The sequence below is a fragment of the Ornithorhynchus anatinus genome, chromosome 3 (assembly GCF_004115215.2).
Source record: "Ornithorhynchus anatinus isolate Pmale09 chromosome 3, mOrnAna1.pri.v4, whole genome shotgun sequence".
Taxonomy (NCBI): domain Eukaryota; kingdom Metazoa; phylum Chordata; class Mammalia; order Monotremata; family Ornithorhynchidae; genus Ornithorhynchus; species Ornithorhynchus anatinus.
Genome location: NC_041730.1, coordinates 12,740,118 through 12,754,690, shown reverse-complemented (window position 1 = coordinate 12,754,690; position 14,573 = coordinate 12,740,118). Strand labels below are relative to the sequence as shown.

At 54.1% G+C, this 14,573-nt stretch overlaps 1 protein-coding gene across 1 annotated transcript in view; it reads left to right on the top strand.

Annotated features, from left to right (window-relative positions):
* Nucleotides 1-14,573, top strand: part of DENND2B (DENN domain containing 2B) — a 135,326-nt gene that overhangs the window by 55,002 nt on the left and 65,751 nt on the right. The window contains 2 exon segments of the mRNA XM_039911378.1: nucleotides 8,113-9,321; nucleotides 12,618-12,754. Coding sequence (XP_039767312.1) covers nucleotides 8,113-9,321; nucleotides 12,618-12,754 — 1,346 coding nt within the window.

The following is a 14,573-nucleotide window of genomic DNA, read 5'->3' as shown; positions in this document are numbered from 1 at the left end:
CTACACCCAGTAGATAATAATAATAATAATAGAGATGGTATCTGTAAATGCTTACTATGTGCCAAGCACTGTTTTAAGCGCTAGAGGAGATACAAGGTTATCAGATTGTCCCAGGTGAGGCTCACAGTCTTAATCCCCATTTTACAGATAATAATGATGGGATTTGTTAAGCGTGTACTATGTACCAAGCAGTATTCTAAGCACCGAGGTAGATATGAGGTAATCAGGTTGTCCCACGTGGGGCTCACAGCCTTAATCCCCGTTTTACAGATGAGGTTCTGAGGCCCAGAGAAGTGAAGCGACTTGCCCAAAATCACACAGCTGACAAGAGCCGGGATGAGAACCCACGACCTCTGACTCCCAAACCCGCGCTCTTGCCACCATAAAGTTGAGGGTGGATATTCATTCATTCAATCGTATTTATTGAGCGCTTACTGTGAGCAGAGCCCTGTACTAAGCCCTTGGAATGTACAGTTTGGCAAAAGATAATAATGTTGGTATTTGTTAAGCGCTTACTATGTGCAGAGCACTGTTCTAAGCGCTGGGGTAGATACAAGGTAATCAGGTCGTCCCACGTGAGACTCACAGTCAATCCCCATTTTACAGATGAGGTAACTGAGGCACAGAGAAGTTAAGTGACTTGCCCACAGTCACACAGCTGAGAAGTGGCAGAGCTGGGATTCTATGGCTCTATCAACATTATTAAAATGGGGATTAAGTCCGTGAGCCCCATGTGGGACATGGACTGTGTCCAACCCGATTAGCTTGTGTCTACTCCAGCTATTAGTCCAGGGCTTGGCACGCAGTAAATCCTTAACAAATACCATAAAATAATGAAAGAATCATTTAAAAAAACCGGCGATGGGCTCAGGGGAAAAGCCAGACCAGCAGCAGACCCAAGACGGTCTTCTCAGTCCCGCCTACGCCGGAAAGAACCAACACGAGGAAAGGAAAGTTTCGTTTGATTATTCTCCCAGATGGAGCTCTGGAGGACGAAAGTTAGAGCCACCTGGAAAATCCCTGGCTGTAAGAGCCAATAAAAGGCAGGTTCCCTGTTGAGAAGATGTCTGTGGTTCCACGGGTGGTAGGGATCAACCAACCAGAGGCTGGTCAGTCAACCCGTCGCTCCGTCAGTCCACTTAGAGCAGCAGCGTGGCCTGGTGGAACGGGCCTGGGAGTCAGAGGACCGGGGTTCTAATCCTGACGCTGCCGCTTGCCCACCGTATGATCTTGAGCGACTCATTTCACGTCTCTATCCCTCTGTAACAGGGCGATAAAGACTTTGAGCCCCATGTGCGATAGGGACCGTGTCCAACCTGAGGAGCAGCGTGGCCTAATGGCAAGAGCATGGGCTTGGGAGTCAGAGGTTGTGGGTTCTAATCCCGGCTCCGCCACTTGTCTGCTGTGTGACCTTGGGCAAGTCACTTAACTTTTCTTTTCTTTGGTTACCTCTTCTGTAAGATGGGGATTGAGACTGTGAGCCCCATTTGGGACAACTTGATTACCTTGTATTGACCCCAGCGCTTAGAACAGTGCTTGGCACATGGTAAGTGCTAAACAAACGCCATAATTACTATTATAATTATCTTGGTACAGTGCCTGGCTCAGAGTAAGTGCTTAGCAAATGCCATAAAGAAACTAGAGCACTGAACAGAGGACTTGGGGAGTGGACAGTGGGCAGGGAATATGTCTGTTACTTTGTTGTATTCTCCCAGATGCTTAGTACAGTGCTCAGCACATAGTGAGCACTCAGGAAATGCCATTGATTAGTTTGACAATACAATAGAGTTGAGGGACATGATCCCTGCTCTCTGAGGGCTCAGTGGAAAGAGCGAGGGCTTGAGAGTCAGAGATGGTGGTTTCTAATCCCGGCTCCGCCATTTGTCTTCTGTGTGACTTTGGGCAAGTCATTTAACTTCTCTGTGCCTCAGTTACCTCTGGAAAATGGGGATTAAGACTGAGCCCCACGTGGGACGACCCCATTACCCTTACCATCTCCCCAGCACTTAGAATAGTGCTTGGCACGTAGTAAGCGCTTAACAAATGCCATTAACATTATTATTATTAATATCATTAGTGAGAATTTATAATCTTGTGGGCATTTTCAGAGGAACAAATACTCCTGAGGGTGCTTTCCACTATTTGTTCTCATATCATCCTTCCCTCTCTTCTCCCTCGCCTTTCCTTCTTCCCACGTTTTCTTTCTCTCATCCTCTCTACTTCTGTCCCTCTCTCCCCGCTTCCTGCCATGACCGCAAGGGCTCGTTGACATCTGTGAAAAGCACAAATAGAAACCAAATATCAACTATTCCTGGACACTCTTCCTCAAATAAACCACTTCACCCGAAGCTCCCAAACCCAGCCGCCGGAGAGCCTGGTAAGGCTGTTGGCTAATGGACATCTGGGCAGGCAGGAAGCCCGAGAAGTCTCTCCTGTCGGGGTCGGGGGAGGAGGAGAGAGAGGGGAGGGCCCGGGCTGTCACCACTCCTAGCCAGATCCAGGATGTTATTTAATACCTGTTTGCTTCCAAGAGCTACAGTTTAGTTCCTTCTTTCTTAGGAGTTGAGATGTTTTTCTTGGCAAAATGTTTACAGCTGCATCTTCTGTAAACAGGCAAATGTCAAGCCCCACCCCAAGGACCCCTCCCCTGCCCTCTTCCCCCTCCCCGAAACACCACAGACTAATAAACACGGAGCGCCCGGCTTCCCGAGGCCATGGAAAACTGGGCTGCGGGAGCCTCCGGGTGGACTGGATAAGATCTGAGGGGAAGGGCTCGGAAAGGGCTCCTGCGGGAAGGGAGGTCCGAGAACTGATGCTGTAAGATTCCCGCGGTGAAGGACCCACATTTAAAACCCGGGCCCGAGGTGATATAACGTTGAAAATGGCCACCCTGTAGTCGGTGGCTGGGGACAGTAGTGAACTGGGTTTCTGTCGGCCTTCGGAGTCAGTTGATCGTTCGGTGGTGTTGCCTGAGCTCCTTCTGTGCGCCGGCGCCGCGCTAAGCGCTTGGGGAGAGTACAGTAGAGTTAGTAGGCCAGTAGAGGAGTAGCGCGGCCTAGGGGAAAGAATCTGGCCCGGGAATCGGAGGACCCGGGTTCTAATCCCAGCTCTGCCAAGCGCTTGCTGTGTGACCTTGGGTAAGTCACTTCACTTTTCTGGGTCTCAGTTCCCTCAACTGTAAAATGGGGATTAAATACCCATTCTCCCTCCTACTTAGACTGTGAGCCCCATGCAGGACGGGAACTGTGTCTGACCCAACTAACTTGTACCTACCCCAGCACTTAGAACAGTGTTGGATACATAATAAGTGCTTAATAAATACCATTTAAAAAAAAATTACCTGCCCTCAAGGAGCCCTTTTCTCCAAGATAATCCCGAACCAAGGAGAGCAGAGGACTCCAGTGGACTGGGCGGTGACAGAAAGGATGGGAGGTCTAGATTCTAGTAGAAGACTGAAGACTGTGGGGCAACCTGATAACATTGTATTTAACCCAGCGCTTAGAACAGTGCTTGGCAAATAGCGCTTAACAAATACCATTATTATTATTATTATTATTAATAGTGCACTAGGAGGGACTTGAGCAATTCACAGGGAAGCAACATGGCCTAGGGAATAGAGCATGGGCCTGGGAGTCAGAGGACCTAGGCTCTAATCCCACCTCTGCCAATGGCTCTGCCGATTGTTAGCTGTGTGACCTTGGGCTAGTCACCTAATTTCTCTGTATCTTGGTTTCCTCAGCTGTAAAATAGGGATTAATTACCTGTTCTCCCTCCCACTTCAGACTGCGAGCCCCATGCGGGACAGGGACTGTGTCCAACCTAATTGACTTGTACCTACCCCAGTGCTTAGAACAGAGTTTGACACATAGTAAGTGCTTAACAAGTACCGTAAACCAAATAAACAAACAAATCCAGGATTTGGGGCCAGTCCCCGGCGTCTCTCTGCCTCAGTTTTATCATCTGTAAAACAGGGAGGGGGGAAAAAAGAAATCTCTACTCCTCCTAGCCTCACAAAAACATTCTGAGGACTAATAATAGATGGGAAAGTGCTTTGAGCTCTTCCAAAGAAAGAAATTCCATACAGACCAGGTTGCATTTATTAGAAGTATGATGCATAGTCAGAGCGCTGTAACAAGCATTACCCCGAAATTGGGGAGAATGTCTGTCTAGGCTTGGGGGACCGGGTTTGGGCACGTCCTGAGAAAAACCAGGAAGAGCTATTTTCTTCATCGGATAAGTGTCTTGGGCCTCACCCCACAGGGTGCCCTCGGCCCCCTTGAGCGTTAAGGGGATCCGTTAGTGATTCGGGGGGGGCAGACCTGAGACTCCCCACCACCCGGCCGATGTGTCCGTGCTTCCGGCGGTCAAAGCCGCGTGCCAGCCGGGGAGCGGTTGCCGCCAGCTTTCGTCCCGGCAGCGGTGATTCATCCTTCCGCGTAACCGGGGGATTCTTCCAGTGGATACTGCAATCCGGAGGGGGTGTCAGGTCTGGAGCCACGAAAGCCACCAGGTGTTTTCTGTAACCTCCCCTTCCCTCTTACTTTCTCCACCTCTTCCTCCTCCCCGGGGCTGCCCCAGGGCCGCCGGGCCTGGGCTGGAACAAATGGGAAAGCCCCACTGATGTGGGCCAAGAGTTTGGGCTAAGCGACACCTGGGCAGAGAGGCCCCCGGCTCCAAACGCCCGACTCTGGGGGAACTGACCCCCCTCTGGCTTCCGGTGACCATCAGAACAGCCTTGAAAGAGGACCTGGAGAGGTCTAGGTCTGGTGCTGCCTCCCTGCCATTCTGGCCTTTAAAAGACAGGACCTCCCAGACCCCTTTGGCCCCGGATGGGGAAGCAGATGGGGAGTTTGTTTGCTGTTTTGCTCAGGGGTTGGGATGACTGCAGGGCAGGGAAGGGCTTTCTCTGAGGGAGTAGGACTTTGGTCTTGGCTGAGAGATTGCTTTATGTACACACAACGCGAACACATTTTCAGGTTCACGTGTGTACGGACCCACTTTCCTCCCTTTCTCCCTCTCCCCCTTCCTTCTCTCCTCTTCCCCCTTTCTCCCTTCCCCCCCTTTCCCTCCCTCTCTTCTCTCAATCCCTCCTTTTCTCTCATTCTGCACCCGCTCATCTTCTCTTCTCTTCATCTCCCCTTCATTCTTTTCTCTGGCGCTGGCAGCGGTGGGGCCCGAGGGTGGGCAGAAAGACCAGGCACATTGAAGTCTCAGGAAGCCCATCCTCTCCTTCTGTAAACTTCCCTGGAGTTCTGTTTGTCTCTAGTTGAGCAAATAAAAGCCCCTCCGGGCTGGACCTGGGCCTCGGCCCCTTTGTTCTCTTCCAGGCCAGGTTGGTGTCATCAGTCCGTAGATACCGGTCATCATCTAGGTTACCAAATCCTCCCCCGACTCGGAGCAGTTGGGAAGGGGTCAGGCGAAGCCCGTGAAAAGGAATCTGAGCGCCGACGGTGTGCCGATTCCCCCTCGCCCCCACTCCCGACCCCCTCTCCCTGCTTCCGTGTATTGGACGGGCAGAGGACACAGAATGTGCAGTGCCTGAGAAGCCAGAGTCAGGGCGAATCATCGTTTGAGCTCAGAGAAGAACGGCATCTTCTTTCTCTTCCCTTCTTTATGGTATTTGTTAAGTGCTTACTATGTGTCAAACGCTGTTCTAAAGCATTTGGGGTAGGTACCAGTTAATTAGGTGGGCACAGACCCTGTCCCACATGGGGCTCGCAGTCTAAGCAGGAGGGAGAACAGGTATCGAATCCCCGTTTTATAGTTGAGGAAACTGAGGCACAGAGAAGCTGAGTGACCCGCCCGAGGTCACACGGCAAGCAACCGGCAGAGGCAGGGGTCCCGAGAGCCACTCTGCAAAATCTGTTTCTTCAATCAGTGGCATTTATTGAGCACTTACTGTGTACAGAGCAATCAGTCTGTATTTACTGAGTGCTTACTGTGTGCAGAGCACTGAATGAAGCGCTTGGGAGAGGACCATACAAGGGAGTTGGTAGACAGGCTCCCTGTCCACAACGAAGAGCGCTGTACTAAACTCTCGGGAGAGGACAGTTCAACAGAGTCTCTAGGCATGTTCCCTGCCCACAATGAGCTTCATGCTCCTGACTTCACAGCTAACAAGGCACCTTCCCTCCCTCCTTCTTGAAATTCCCTCCCAGGTCTCGTTCTTTCTCGGGTGCTGGTTCTGGGGTGATGGGCGAAGCAAAGGGACGGGTCGAGCCTTCTCTCCCCTTGCCCCATTAGCAAATCCGACTGCAGCAGAACAGAAAAAATGTCATCGAGGTGCAGCTGGAATCATAATAATAATGGTATTTGTTAAGCGCTTACTATGTGCAAAGCACCGTTCTAAGCGCTGGGGTTGATGCGGGGTAAGCAGGTTGTCCCATGTGGGGCTCACATCTTAATCCCCATTTTACAGATGAGGTAACTGAGACACAGAGAAGTGAAGTGACTTGCCCAAAGTCTCACAGCTGACAAGTGGCAGAGCTGGAATTAGAACCCACGACCTCTGACTCCCAAGCCCGGGCTCTTTCCACTAAGCCACGCTGCTTGGCAGACTCTGAGCTAATAATTGGCCAACTTGCCTCCTGAGCAGCCCAGTGGTGGGTTTCTGGAACCCTGCAGGAGCGTATGGCCTGGGAGTCAGAGAACCTGGGTTCTAATTCCAGCTCCGCCGCTTGCCTGTTGTGTGACCTTGGGCAAGTCGGTCGATCCTATTTATTGAGCACTTACTGTGTGCAGAGCACCGTGCTAAGCGCTTGGGAGAGTACAGTAGAACAGAGTTGGTAGACCCGTACCCTACCCACAACGAGTTTACAGTGTAGAGGCAAGTCGCTTCACTTCTCTGGGCCTCAGTTACCTCATCTGTGAAATGGGGATTAAGACCGTGAAACCCCCGTGGCCAACCTGATTACTTTGTATCTACTCTGGTGCTTAGAACAGTGCTTGGCATATAAGCACTTAGCAAATACTGTCATTATTGTTATTATCATTATTTCCCTTGCTGTGGGTTTTGTCTGGGAGCATCAGAAGGCTCCAGCCCAAAGAGAGGAAGGCCCAGCCAGCGGTCTTGTGGTTCAGCCAGGGTGCCTCGTCAGTCAGTCGGCCAGTCGGTCTTCTGAGCGTGACCAGCGATGGCCGGCTTGTTCAGCGGGCAGGTCTCTGGGAGGTGGGGGGGCCGGCGGGCCCTGAATGTGGTGGCTGGCTCAGGTTGACCAAGGGGAACGGTCAGCAGGGTCCCTCGGGGGGCAAGGGGGACCAGGCGGGGCAGAGTTCGCAACTCAGGAAGAACCGAGGCCTGGCCTTGGCTGTCCCCTGAGACTATATAGGAGAAGTAGTGAACGGAATAACAACCTTGGCCCCTTTCTCACGAGACCTCCCCTCAGCACCCACGCATACACCCCCACACACCCACCCACACGCACTCGCACACTCACACTCTTTGTTCAGGTATCGCGGGCTATTCCCAGTAACTTCCAAGGGGCGGAGGACTCTCCCTTTTCATCTGCCTTTATGTGGCTTTGGGCTCATTTAGGTATTAAAAGGTAACCTGACTCATGCCTGCTTGTAAGGGTTTGGGTTCAAGCTTCAGTGCTGCTGATTCAATCCTCCCTGCTTCCCGGAATAGCTTGTTCCCAGACTTGATCCTTCTCCTGAGCTGGGCTGTCCCCCAGCTGGAGGGCCCTCCCCCTCCTCCTCCTCCTTCTCCTCTTCCTTCTCCCCCCTCCACCCCTTTCTCCCGTGTAAAAACAAGCCGTGTCTTGTGATGGCGGCTTCCAGGGAGCTGGGCCTCCCCCTGGAATCATCCCGCAAATACACACACAAACACACACACAAACCCAGAGTGAGTAGACCCTGGGTAAGATCTGGGCAAAAGGGGAATCTGTTTCCTGTCTGACCGATGCTTTGTGAGCTGCCGTTTTGCTCCGCACAATTCTTCCCAGACGGGGAAGTATCTCAGCTCTCTTGCCAACGGATGATTTTCCAGCCTGAGAAACCTGCAGGAAGAAGTCACCGCGTGCGTTTACCAAAAAAAAAAAAAAAGACCAAGAGGTCGCCAACCAGGAGTCTGGGATGAGCGAGTGGCTCACTGTCGTGTCTCTCTGTTCCTAGGTCTCAGTCGGTCTCTCCGCCCCCGGTCCTTTCCCCGCCGAGGAGCCCGGCCTACCCGCTCAGTGACGGCGAAGCCTCGGCCGGCCGATTCTCCCACGTCCCCAGCTCCCGGCTGCTCCTCAAGGATTGGAGTCCCCGGAGGACCCCGTCGAGTGGCCCGCTCTCGCCCCCCTCGGATCTCGCCCCCACCGGCCGCCCCCTCAAGACCACCGGCGTCGGCCGCCCGGACAAGAGACTGTCGGCCTCCGGAGGGGAGGAACAGAAGGAGAACCTCCAGGGGGCGGCCCAGGCCGGGGAGGCGGTAGCCGGCCGCCCCCTCGCTCAGAGCCCGCTCCCCCCGGGCCCGGGCCCAAATCCGAGGAGCCTCTCCCTGGGCCGCCCCGGTGCCCGCGCCCAGACCCTGGGCGTCCGGCAGAAGATCTCAGCATGGGAAGGCCGCCGAGAGGCCCCGCCCCGGACCGGTCTGTGTGCGGACAGGCGGGAGGGCCCCAGGGGCGAGCGGTCCGGCAGTGAGAGCTGCCCCAGCGTGCTGCCCTCCCCCTGCGGCTCGGACAAGGCCTTCGACTTCAAGGGCTTCCGCAGGATGAGCAGGACGTTCTCCGAATGCTCCTACCCCGAGACGGAGGAGGAGGAGCCGCCCCCGCCCCTCACCCCTGCCCGGGACCCCGGCCCTCGGCTGGAGAAGAGGCCTAGCCGGCCGGAGCCCGCCAACACCTTCCTCAAGGGCCACGCCCGCAAGGAGAGCTCTGCGGTGCTGAACCGCATCCAGAAGATTGAGCAGGCCCTGAAGGAGCAGCCGGGCCGCGGCCTGCCCCAGCTGCCCAGCAGCTGCTACAGCGTGGACCGCGGGAGAAGGCGGACCCTGCCCGCCGGGGAGGACCGGGCTCGGGGCGCCAGCGGCGGCCGGGGCGGGGGCCCCGCCGACTCCCCCCCCGAACCCGAGGGGAGCGGATCCGGCCAGCCGGGGTCCCCCGCGGGATGCCCCGACCTGCCGCCGGACGGCCCGCCCGACCCGGCCGTCAACCCCGTCCCCAAGCCCAAACGCACCTTCGAGTACGAGGCCGACAAGAACCACAAGAGTAAGCCGAGCAACGGTCTACCTCCTTCCCCCACGCCTGCTGCTCCCCCGCCTCTCCCCTCCACCCCGGCCCCTCCGGTCACCAGAAGACAGAAGAAAGACCCGCGCTTTCATCGCAAGTCCCAAAATAGGTAATGAAAAGATAAGAAAGGACCTGCCCGCCCCGTCCCTCCAAAACTCCGGTCACCACGAACGCTTTTCCTGTGAACATCTTCTCTTTGGGAGGCAGTTGGTGGGGGTGGAGGAAGAGAGGAAATGCGAGCAGGGGGTGTCTGGGGTTGCCTGGATCCCTCTCTTTCTCCACTGGAGATTCTCTTCTGGGTTGGGTGGGTAGAGCCAGGCCCCACTGCCACGCAGGATGGTGTGCGGGGCCTCGTCGACCTCGGATCGCCTCCGTGGTGCTTGGTGCAGATCTCTGGACGCCCACTTGAATCGTGCAACGCTAACGTTGGCTTCCCAGCGGGCCTCCCCTCCCCCCCGCCACCCTGGCCCAAGGCAGGGAATCGGGGACCCGAGGGAAGCTAGGAAAACCTAGAGCACTTTCCACCCACCTGGCTCCTCTCCCAACTCCAGGCAAGCTCTGAGCTGGGAGAGGTCAGCTGCCTTGTGAAGAGCCATCCTACCGCTCTCCCTCCCTCCTCCAGAACATACCGCGCCCTGGATGGTCAAGATAATGCATCACTTCTCTGGGGCGTGGGCCCAGCCTCTGTGCTCTACTTCAATACCATCCGATAACTCCCAAGCCTGATCCTTCGAGAAGAACTGGGAGAATCTCCCGCCGGCCCTTGTTGAGGTCAAACGCGGCGAGTCCCAGAGCCTCGTGCAGACCCAGAAATCCAGTGGGCTGGAACTCAGGATGTATAAAGAGCGTGGGGTTCAGCGGGGAGTTAGCAACCTCCTTCCATCCGTCTATCTGCCCAGGCCCGTGGGCCCGGGAACTCCCGCTTGGGCTTTACGCCTTCTCGTTTGTGACGACCTGCCACCCCAAGTGTCTTCGCTTTGTTCTCCTGCCTGCAAACACCTTTGTTTCCAAAGTAGCAGGCTCCTCCGGGAGGGATTGTGAAGCTGGTTTAGTCACCGGGGAGATGGGAACTAGCCCAGCCGCTCAGCTAGCTAGGGCACTGGGAATACTGGGATTAGGATGTACGCTTTGTGTCAGCCAGTCGATCGTATTTATTGAGCGCTTACTATGTGCAGAGCACTGTACTGAGTGCTTCGGAGAGTACAGTATAGCAATATAGCAGGCACATTCCCTGCCCACAACGAGCTTACGGTCTAGAGTGCTGTGGAGCAAGCGCTGTGGGGATGGGAAGACGAAGCAGTCTCCGCCTCCTCTCTCCCGCCCTCCACCCCCAACTCCTTTCCGGAGAGGATTCCCCCCCGCAGCCTTGGGGGAGGTCCTTTGTGGAAACCTAGAGATCTGTGCTCCCATGGGTTCGAAGATCTCGCTGAGATGATCACGCGTCGAGGAGGTGGGGAGTTGGAAGGTCTGGTCGCCGCGGCGCTCACCTTCGAGCTAGGGCTTGAGGTCTTCGAAGCACACGGTTTTTCCTTTAGGAAGCAGAGGGTTCCTTCTAAGGTGCCCATTGATGGGATTAAATAATCCCAGATGCCCCTTTGCCCTCCCTGTATCCTTACTTAGGTTTCGCAAAATAATAGTTGGTGTTCCACCAGTGAGGGTGACACGAGGGCATAGACGAAGAGGTTCTTTGCGGGAATCCGTGGAACTTAGGAAGTGACCAGGCGGGTCGCCGGGGGGTCCCCGGCCCCCTTTCCCTTCCTCCAGGGCCATTGCATTCCCCTTCCACATTCCCATAAGTGCTGGTGCTGCTGCTGAGCCTTGGAGCTTGGAGGTAGGTGCTGAATTGGAGGGAGGATGGGCATTTAAAAATGAAAATACAGGGGCCGCCAGACAGTGGACTGGCCACCGAAAACCAGGTTGTCTGGTTAAAAACCGGACAAAGTGCTACTCCCCCTCTCCAGGCCTGTTTCCAGAGACCCCCATCCTGTGATTTTTGTTAGCCTTCTCTCTCTTTCAGTTAGATTTTCCAACTGCCTCTTCCCCCTCCCACTAAGGCACGAGCCCAACTGGAGTACAGACTTGTGATCACTTGCTTGTGTCGAGTCTCTGCTGGCTTGGTCTTCTCCAGGGCCATGACAGCAAGGGGGTCCTGTGGCTGGGAAAGAGACAGTAGGGAAGGACTATTTCATGAGCTGTGGCCATGGTGATATGGCCTCGAGGCGGGCAGCGCCTTTTGCTTCAGGGGGATGCTTGAGGGGAAGCCGGTAGGTTTCTTTCATTCATTCAATAGTATTTATTGAGCGCTTACTATATGCAGAGCACTGTACTAAGCACTTGGAATGAACAAGTCGGCAACAGATAGAGACGGTCCCTGCCGTTTGACGGGCTTACGGTCTAATCGGGGGAGACGGACAGACGAGAACGATGGCGATAAATAGAGTCGACGGGAAGAACGTCTCGTAAAAACAATGGCGACTAAATAGAATCGAGGCGATGTACATTTCATTAACAAAATAAATAGGGTAATGGAAATATATACAGTTTCTGGGAGAGAGCAACTGGTTCTCATATCTGCCAGAGGGGAGTAAAGCCTCCGGCGGAAAAGACGGAGCCATCGAGACTCAGGTCCTTAACCCAAGTAGTCCGGAAGGCTTAAGAGCGGGTGGCTGCAGGGTGGAGAGCATCCGTCTTCACAGACTTGCTGCTCTCATCCCCGCCCGCTTCCCAAGGTGGAACGTCTACAGACAGCCGGACACCGGGCCCGGGACAGAACAAAGCCCCGGTGTATTCCATGAGCTGTTGAGAAGCCCGGACCGCATCCGCTTTGGAGTCAGGGCTCATGAGTTCGAATCCCAGCTCTGCCACTTGTCAGCTGTGTGACTGTGGGCGAGTCACTTAACTTCTCTGTGCCTCAGTTCCCTCATCTGTAAAATGGGGATGAAAGACTGTGAGCCCCACGTGGGACAACCTGATTCCCCTGTGTCTACCCCAGCGCTTAGAACAGTGCTCTGCACATAGTAAGCGCTTAACAAATACCAACATTATTATCTGTTTCAATCGCCTCATTCGGCGGCCAGTGCAGTGCCAGCTACGGGCGGGAGCTTTGTGGATGATACTCGATGCCGCTAACGATCCCGCTCTCAAAGACAGAGACTGGGCGGTCAGGTCTGGCCGGTTCCCTTTTTAGAGTTACCCTCGGGGTTTAGATTTGGCTGTTTTTGAGCCTTGGGCTTTGCAGGTTGTCAAGTTGCAGTGGGCTCCGGTTGGAGTTGTGGCTCTCCCCCATCGAGCCCCGCTCCAAGAAGCGGCAAGCGGCCCCGTCACCTGAGGGGGCGGGGGGAGAGGGGGCAGGGCAGGGTGCCAGCTAGGCCGGTCCTGAATTGCTCTCGTTCTTTTAAACCACAGAAAGTCCTTTGAGTTTGAGGATGCCTCCAGCCTTCAGTCCCTCTATCCCTTAACCCCTACCGAGAATGGTACCGAGAGCCAGCACAAGTTTGGATCCAAGAGCACTTTAGAAGAGAACGCCTACGAGGACATCGTGGGTAAGCCTCCCGCTTCCCCTCTATCCCGGGTCGGGAAAGGGAAGGCGGTGTGACGGTGGGCCGTGGAGATGCTGGGAGGAGGAAGGGATGATGCTTTGCTGGGGCACGTGGGCTTCTGACTGGAAGTCACCGAAGGGTCACGTGTCCTCACGGTACCATTATTTCCAGGTTCGGGGTGGGGGCCGGGGGGGATCGCTTGAAATCGCTGAACCCGGCCTCCGAGGGGGCTGGTTGGACGGGGAACTTTCGGTCTGGCTTTGGGTAGGCCTCCAGACTCGTCCCAAGCACGTTGGGGCCCACCAGCCTTCTCAAATAGGGTCAGGGGGTTCCCTCAGAGGGCGGAAGGGGTGTGGTGTTTAAAAGCGTTTTGAAAATCGGTTATAAGAAAACCATTTTCCTTTACCCTTTAAAGGGTAAAATCAGAATAACTTTAAATATATTTAGTTGTCCTTCGTATTTGAAGAAGACACCGTGAGGCTCACTGATGAGCGTGTGTGGGGTTGAAAAGGCCAGTGGCAGGAGCACAGTCCTAGCTGCGTTGGGCACACAAAATGGTGGTTCCTGAAATAACATATACGATCCTCCCCTCCCTGGAGAAATGTCAGGAAAACCATGTACAAATATACCTAGCCTAGAATAATGCAGCGTGACATAGTAAAAATAAAGGGCTTCAGGGAACTTTCCTAATACTAAAGTCAGCCACAGGAGGAAGGAGAGAAGAAGTGGTTTTTGTAGATCTTCTGGCTCAAAATCATAATAATAGTGTCATTTATTCAACATGATAATAATGGGAAAATTTATTCAGTGCTTACTATGTCAGATTCAAGATAATCGGATCAGACGCATTCTCTGTACCACGTGGGGCTCACCGTCTGAGCGAGTATTTTATCCCCATTTTACAAAAGGAAGAAACTGAGGCACCGAGAGTTTAAGCGGTTTGCCTGAGGACACGCAGGAGGCAACCGACGCGGCCCGGACTAGAAACCGGGCCTCCTGACGCCTAGTCCCTTGCTCTTTGCAGTAGGGCACACAAACTAAAAGGAGATTCATTCATACATTCATTCAATAGTATTTATTGAGCGCTTACTACGTGCAGAGCACTGTACTAAGCGCTTGGACTGATCAGGTCGGCAACAGATAGAGACAGTCCCTGCCCACTGACAGGCTTACAGTCCAAGATGATTCCTGGCTAAAGGATTGTAAACTCCTTCAGGGGATGGGGTCCTGTCTAGTCACCCTGTGGTGCTCTCCCAAGCTCTCAATAACTCGGTGCTCTCAGTGACGGTGCTCGGCACTCTCAATGCTACGGAGATTGTGGCCTGGGTTTTGGTAATACGTTTCCTTACAGTAGAGTAAGAGGAATGCAGTGCGTATATGGAAAAGGCGCGCAGCGTGGCTCAGTGGAAAGCGCCGGGCTTGGGAGTCAGAGGTCATGGGTTCGAATCCCAGCTCTGCCACTTGTCAGCTGTGTGACTGTGGGCAAGTCACTTCACTTCTCTGGGCCTCAGTGACCACATCTGTAAAATGGGGATGAAGACCGTGAGCCCCACGTGGGACAACCTGATGACCTTGTATCTACCCTAGCGCTTAGAACAGTGCTCGGCACATAGTAAGCGCTTAACAAATACCGTGATTATTATTATTATTAAAATCCAGTGGGGTGCAGTGAAAATGCATTATTCAAGCATTTGTCAAGGGACAAATGAATGGCTGGATTAGCACTTATGTACATATCTGTAATTTATTTGTATTGATGTCTCCCCCACCACCCACCCAGACTGTAAGCTTGTTGTGGGCAGCGAATGTGCCTGTTTATTGT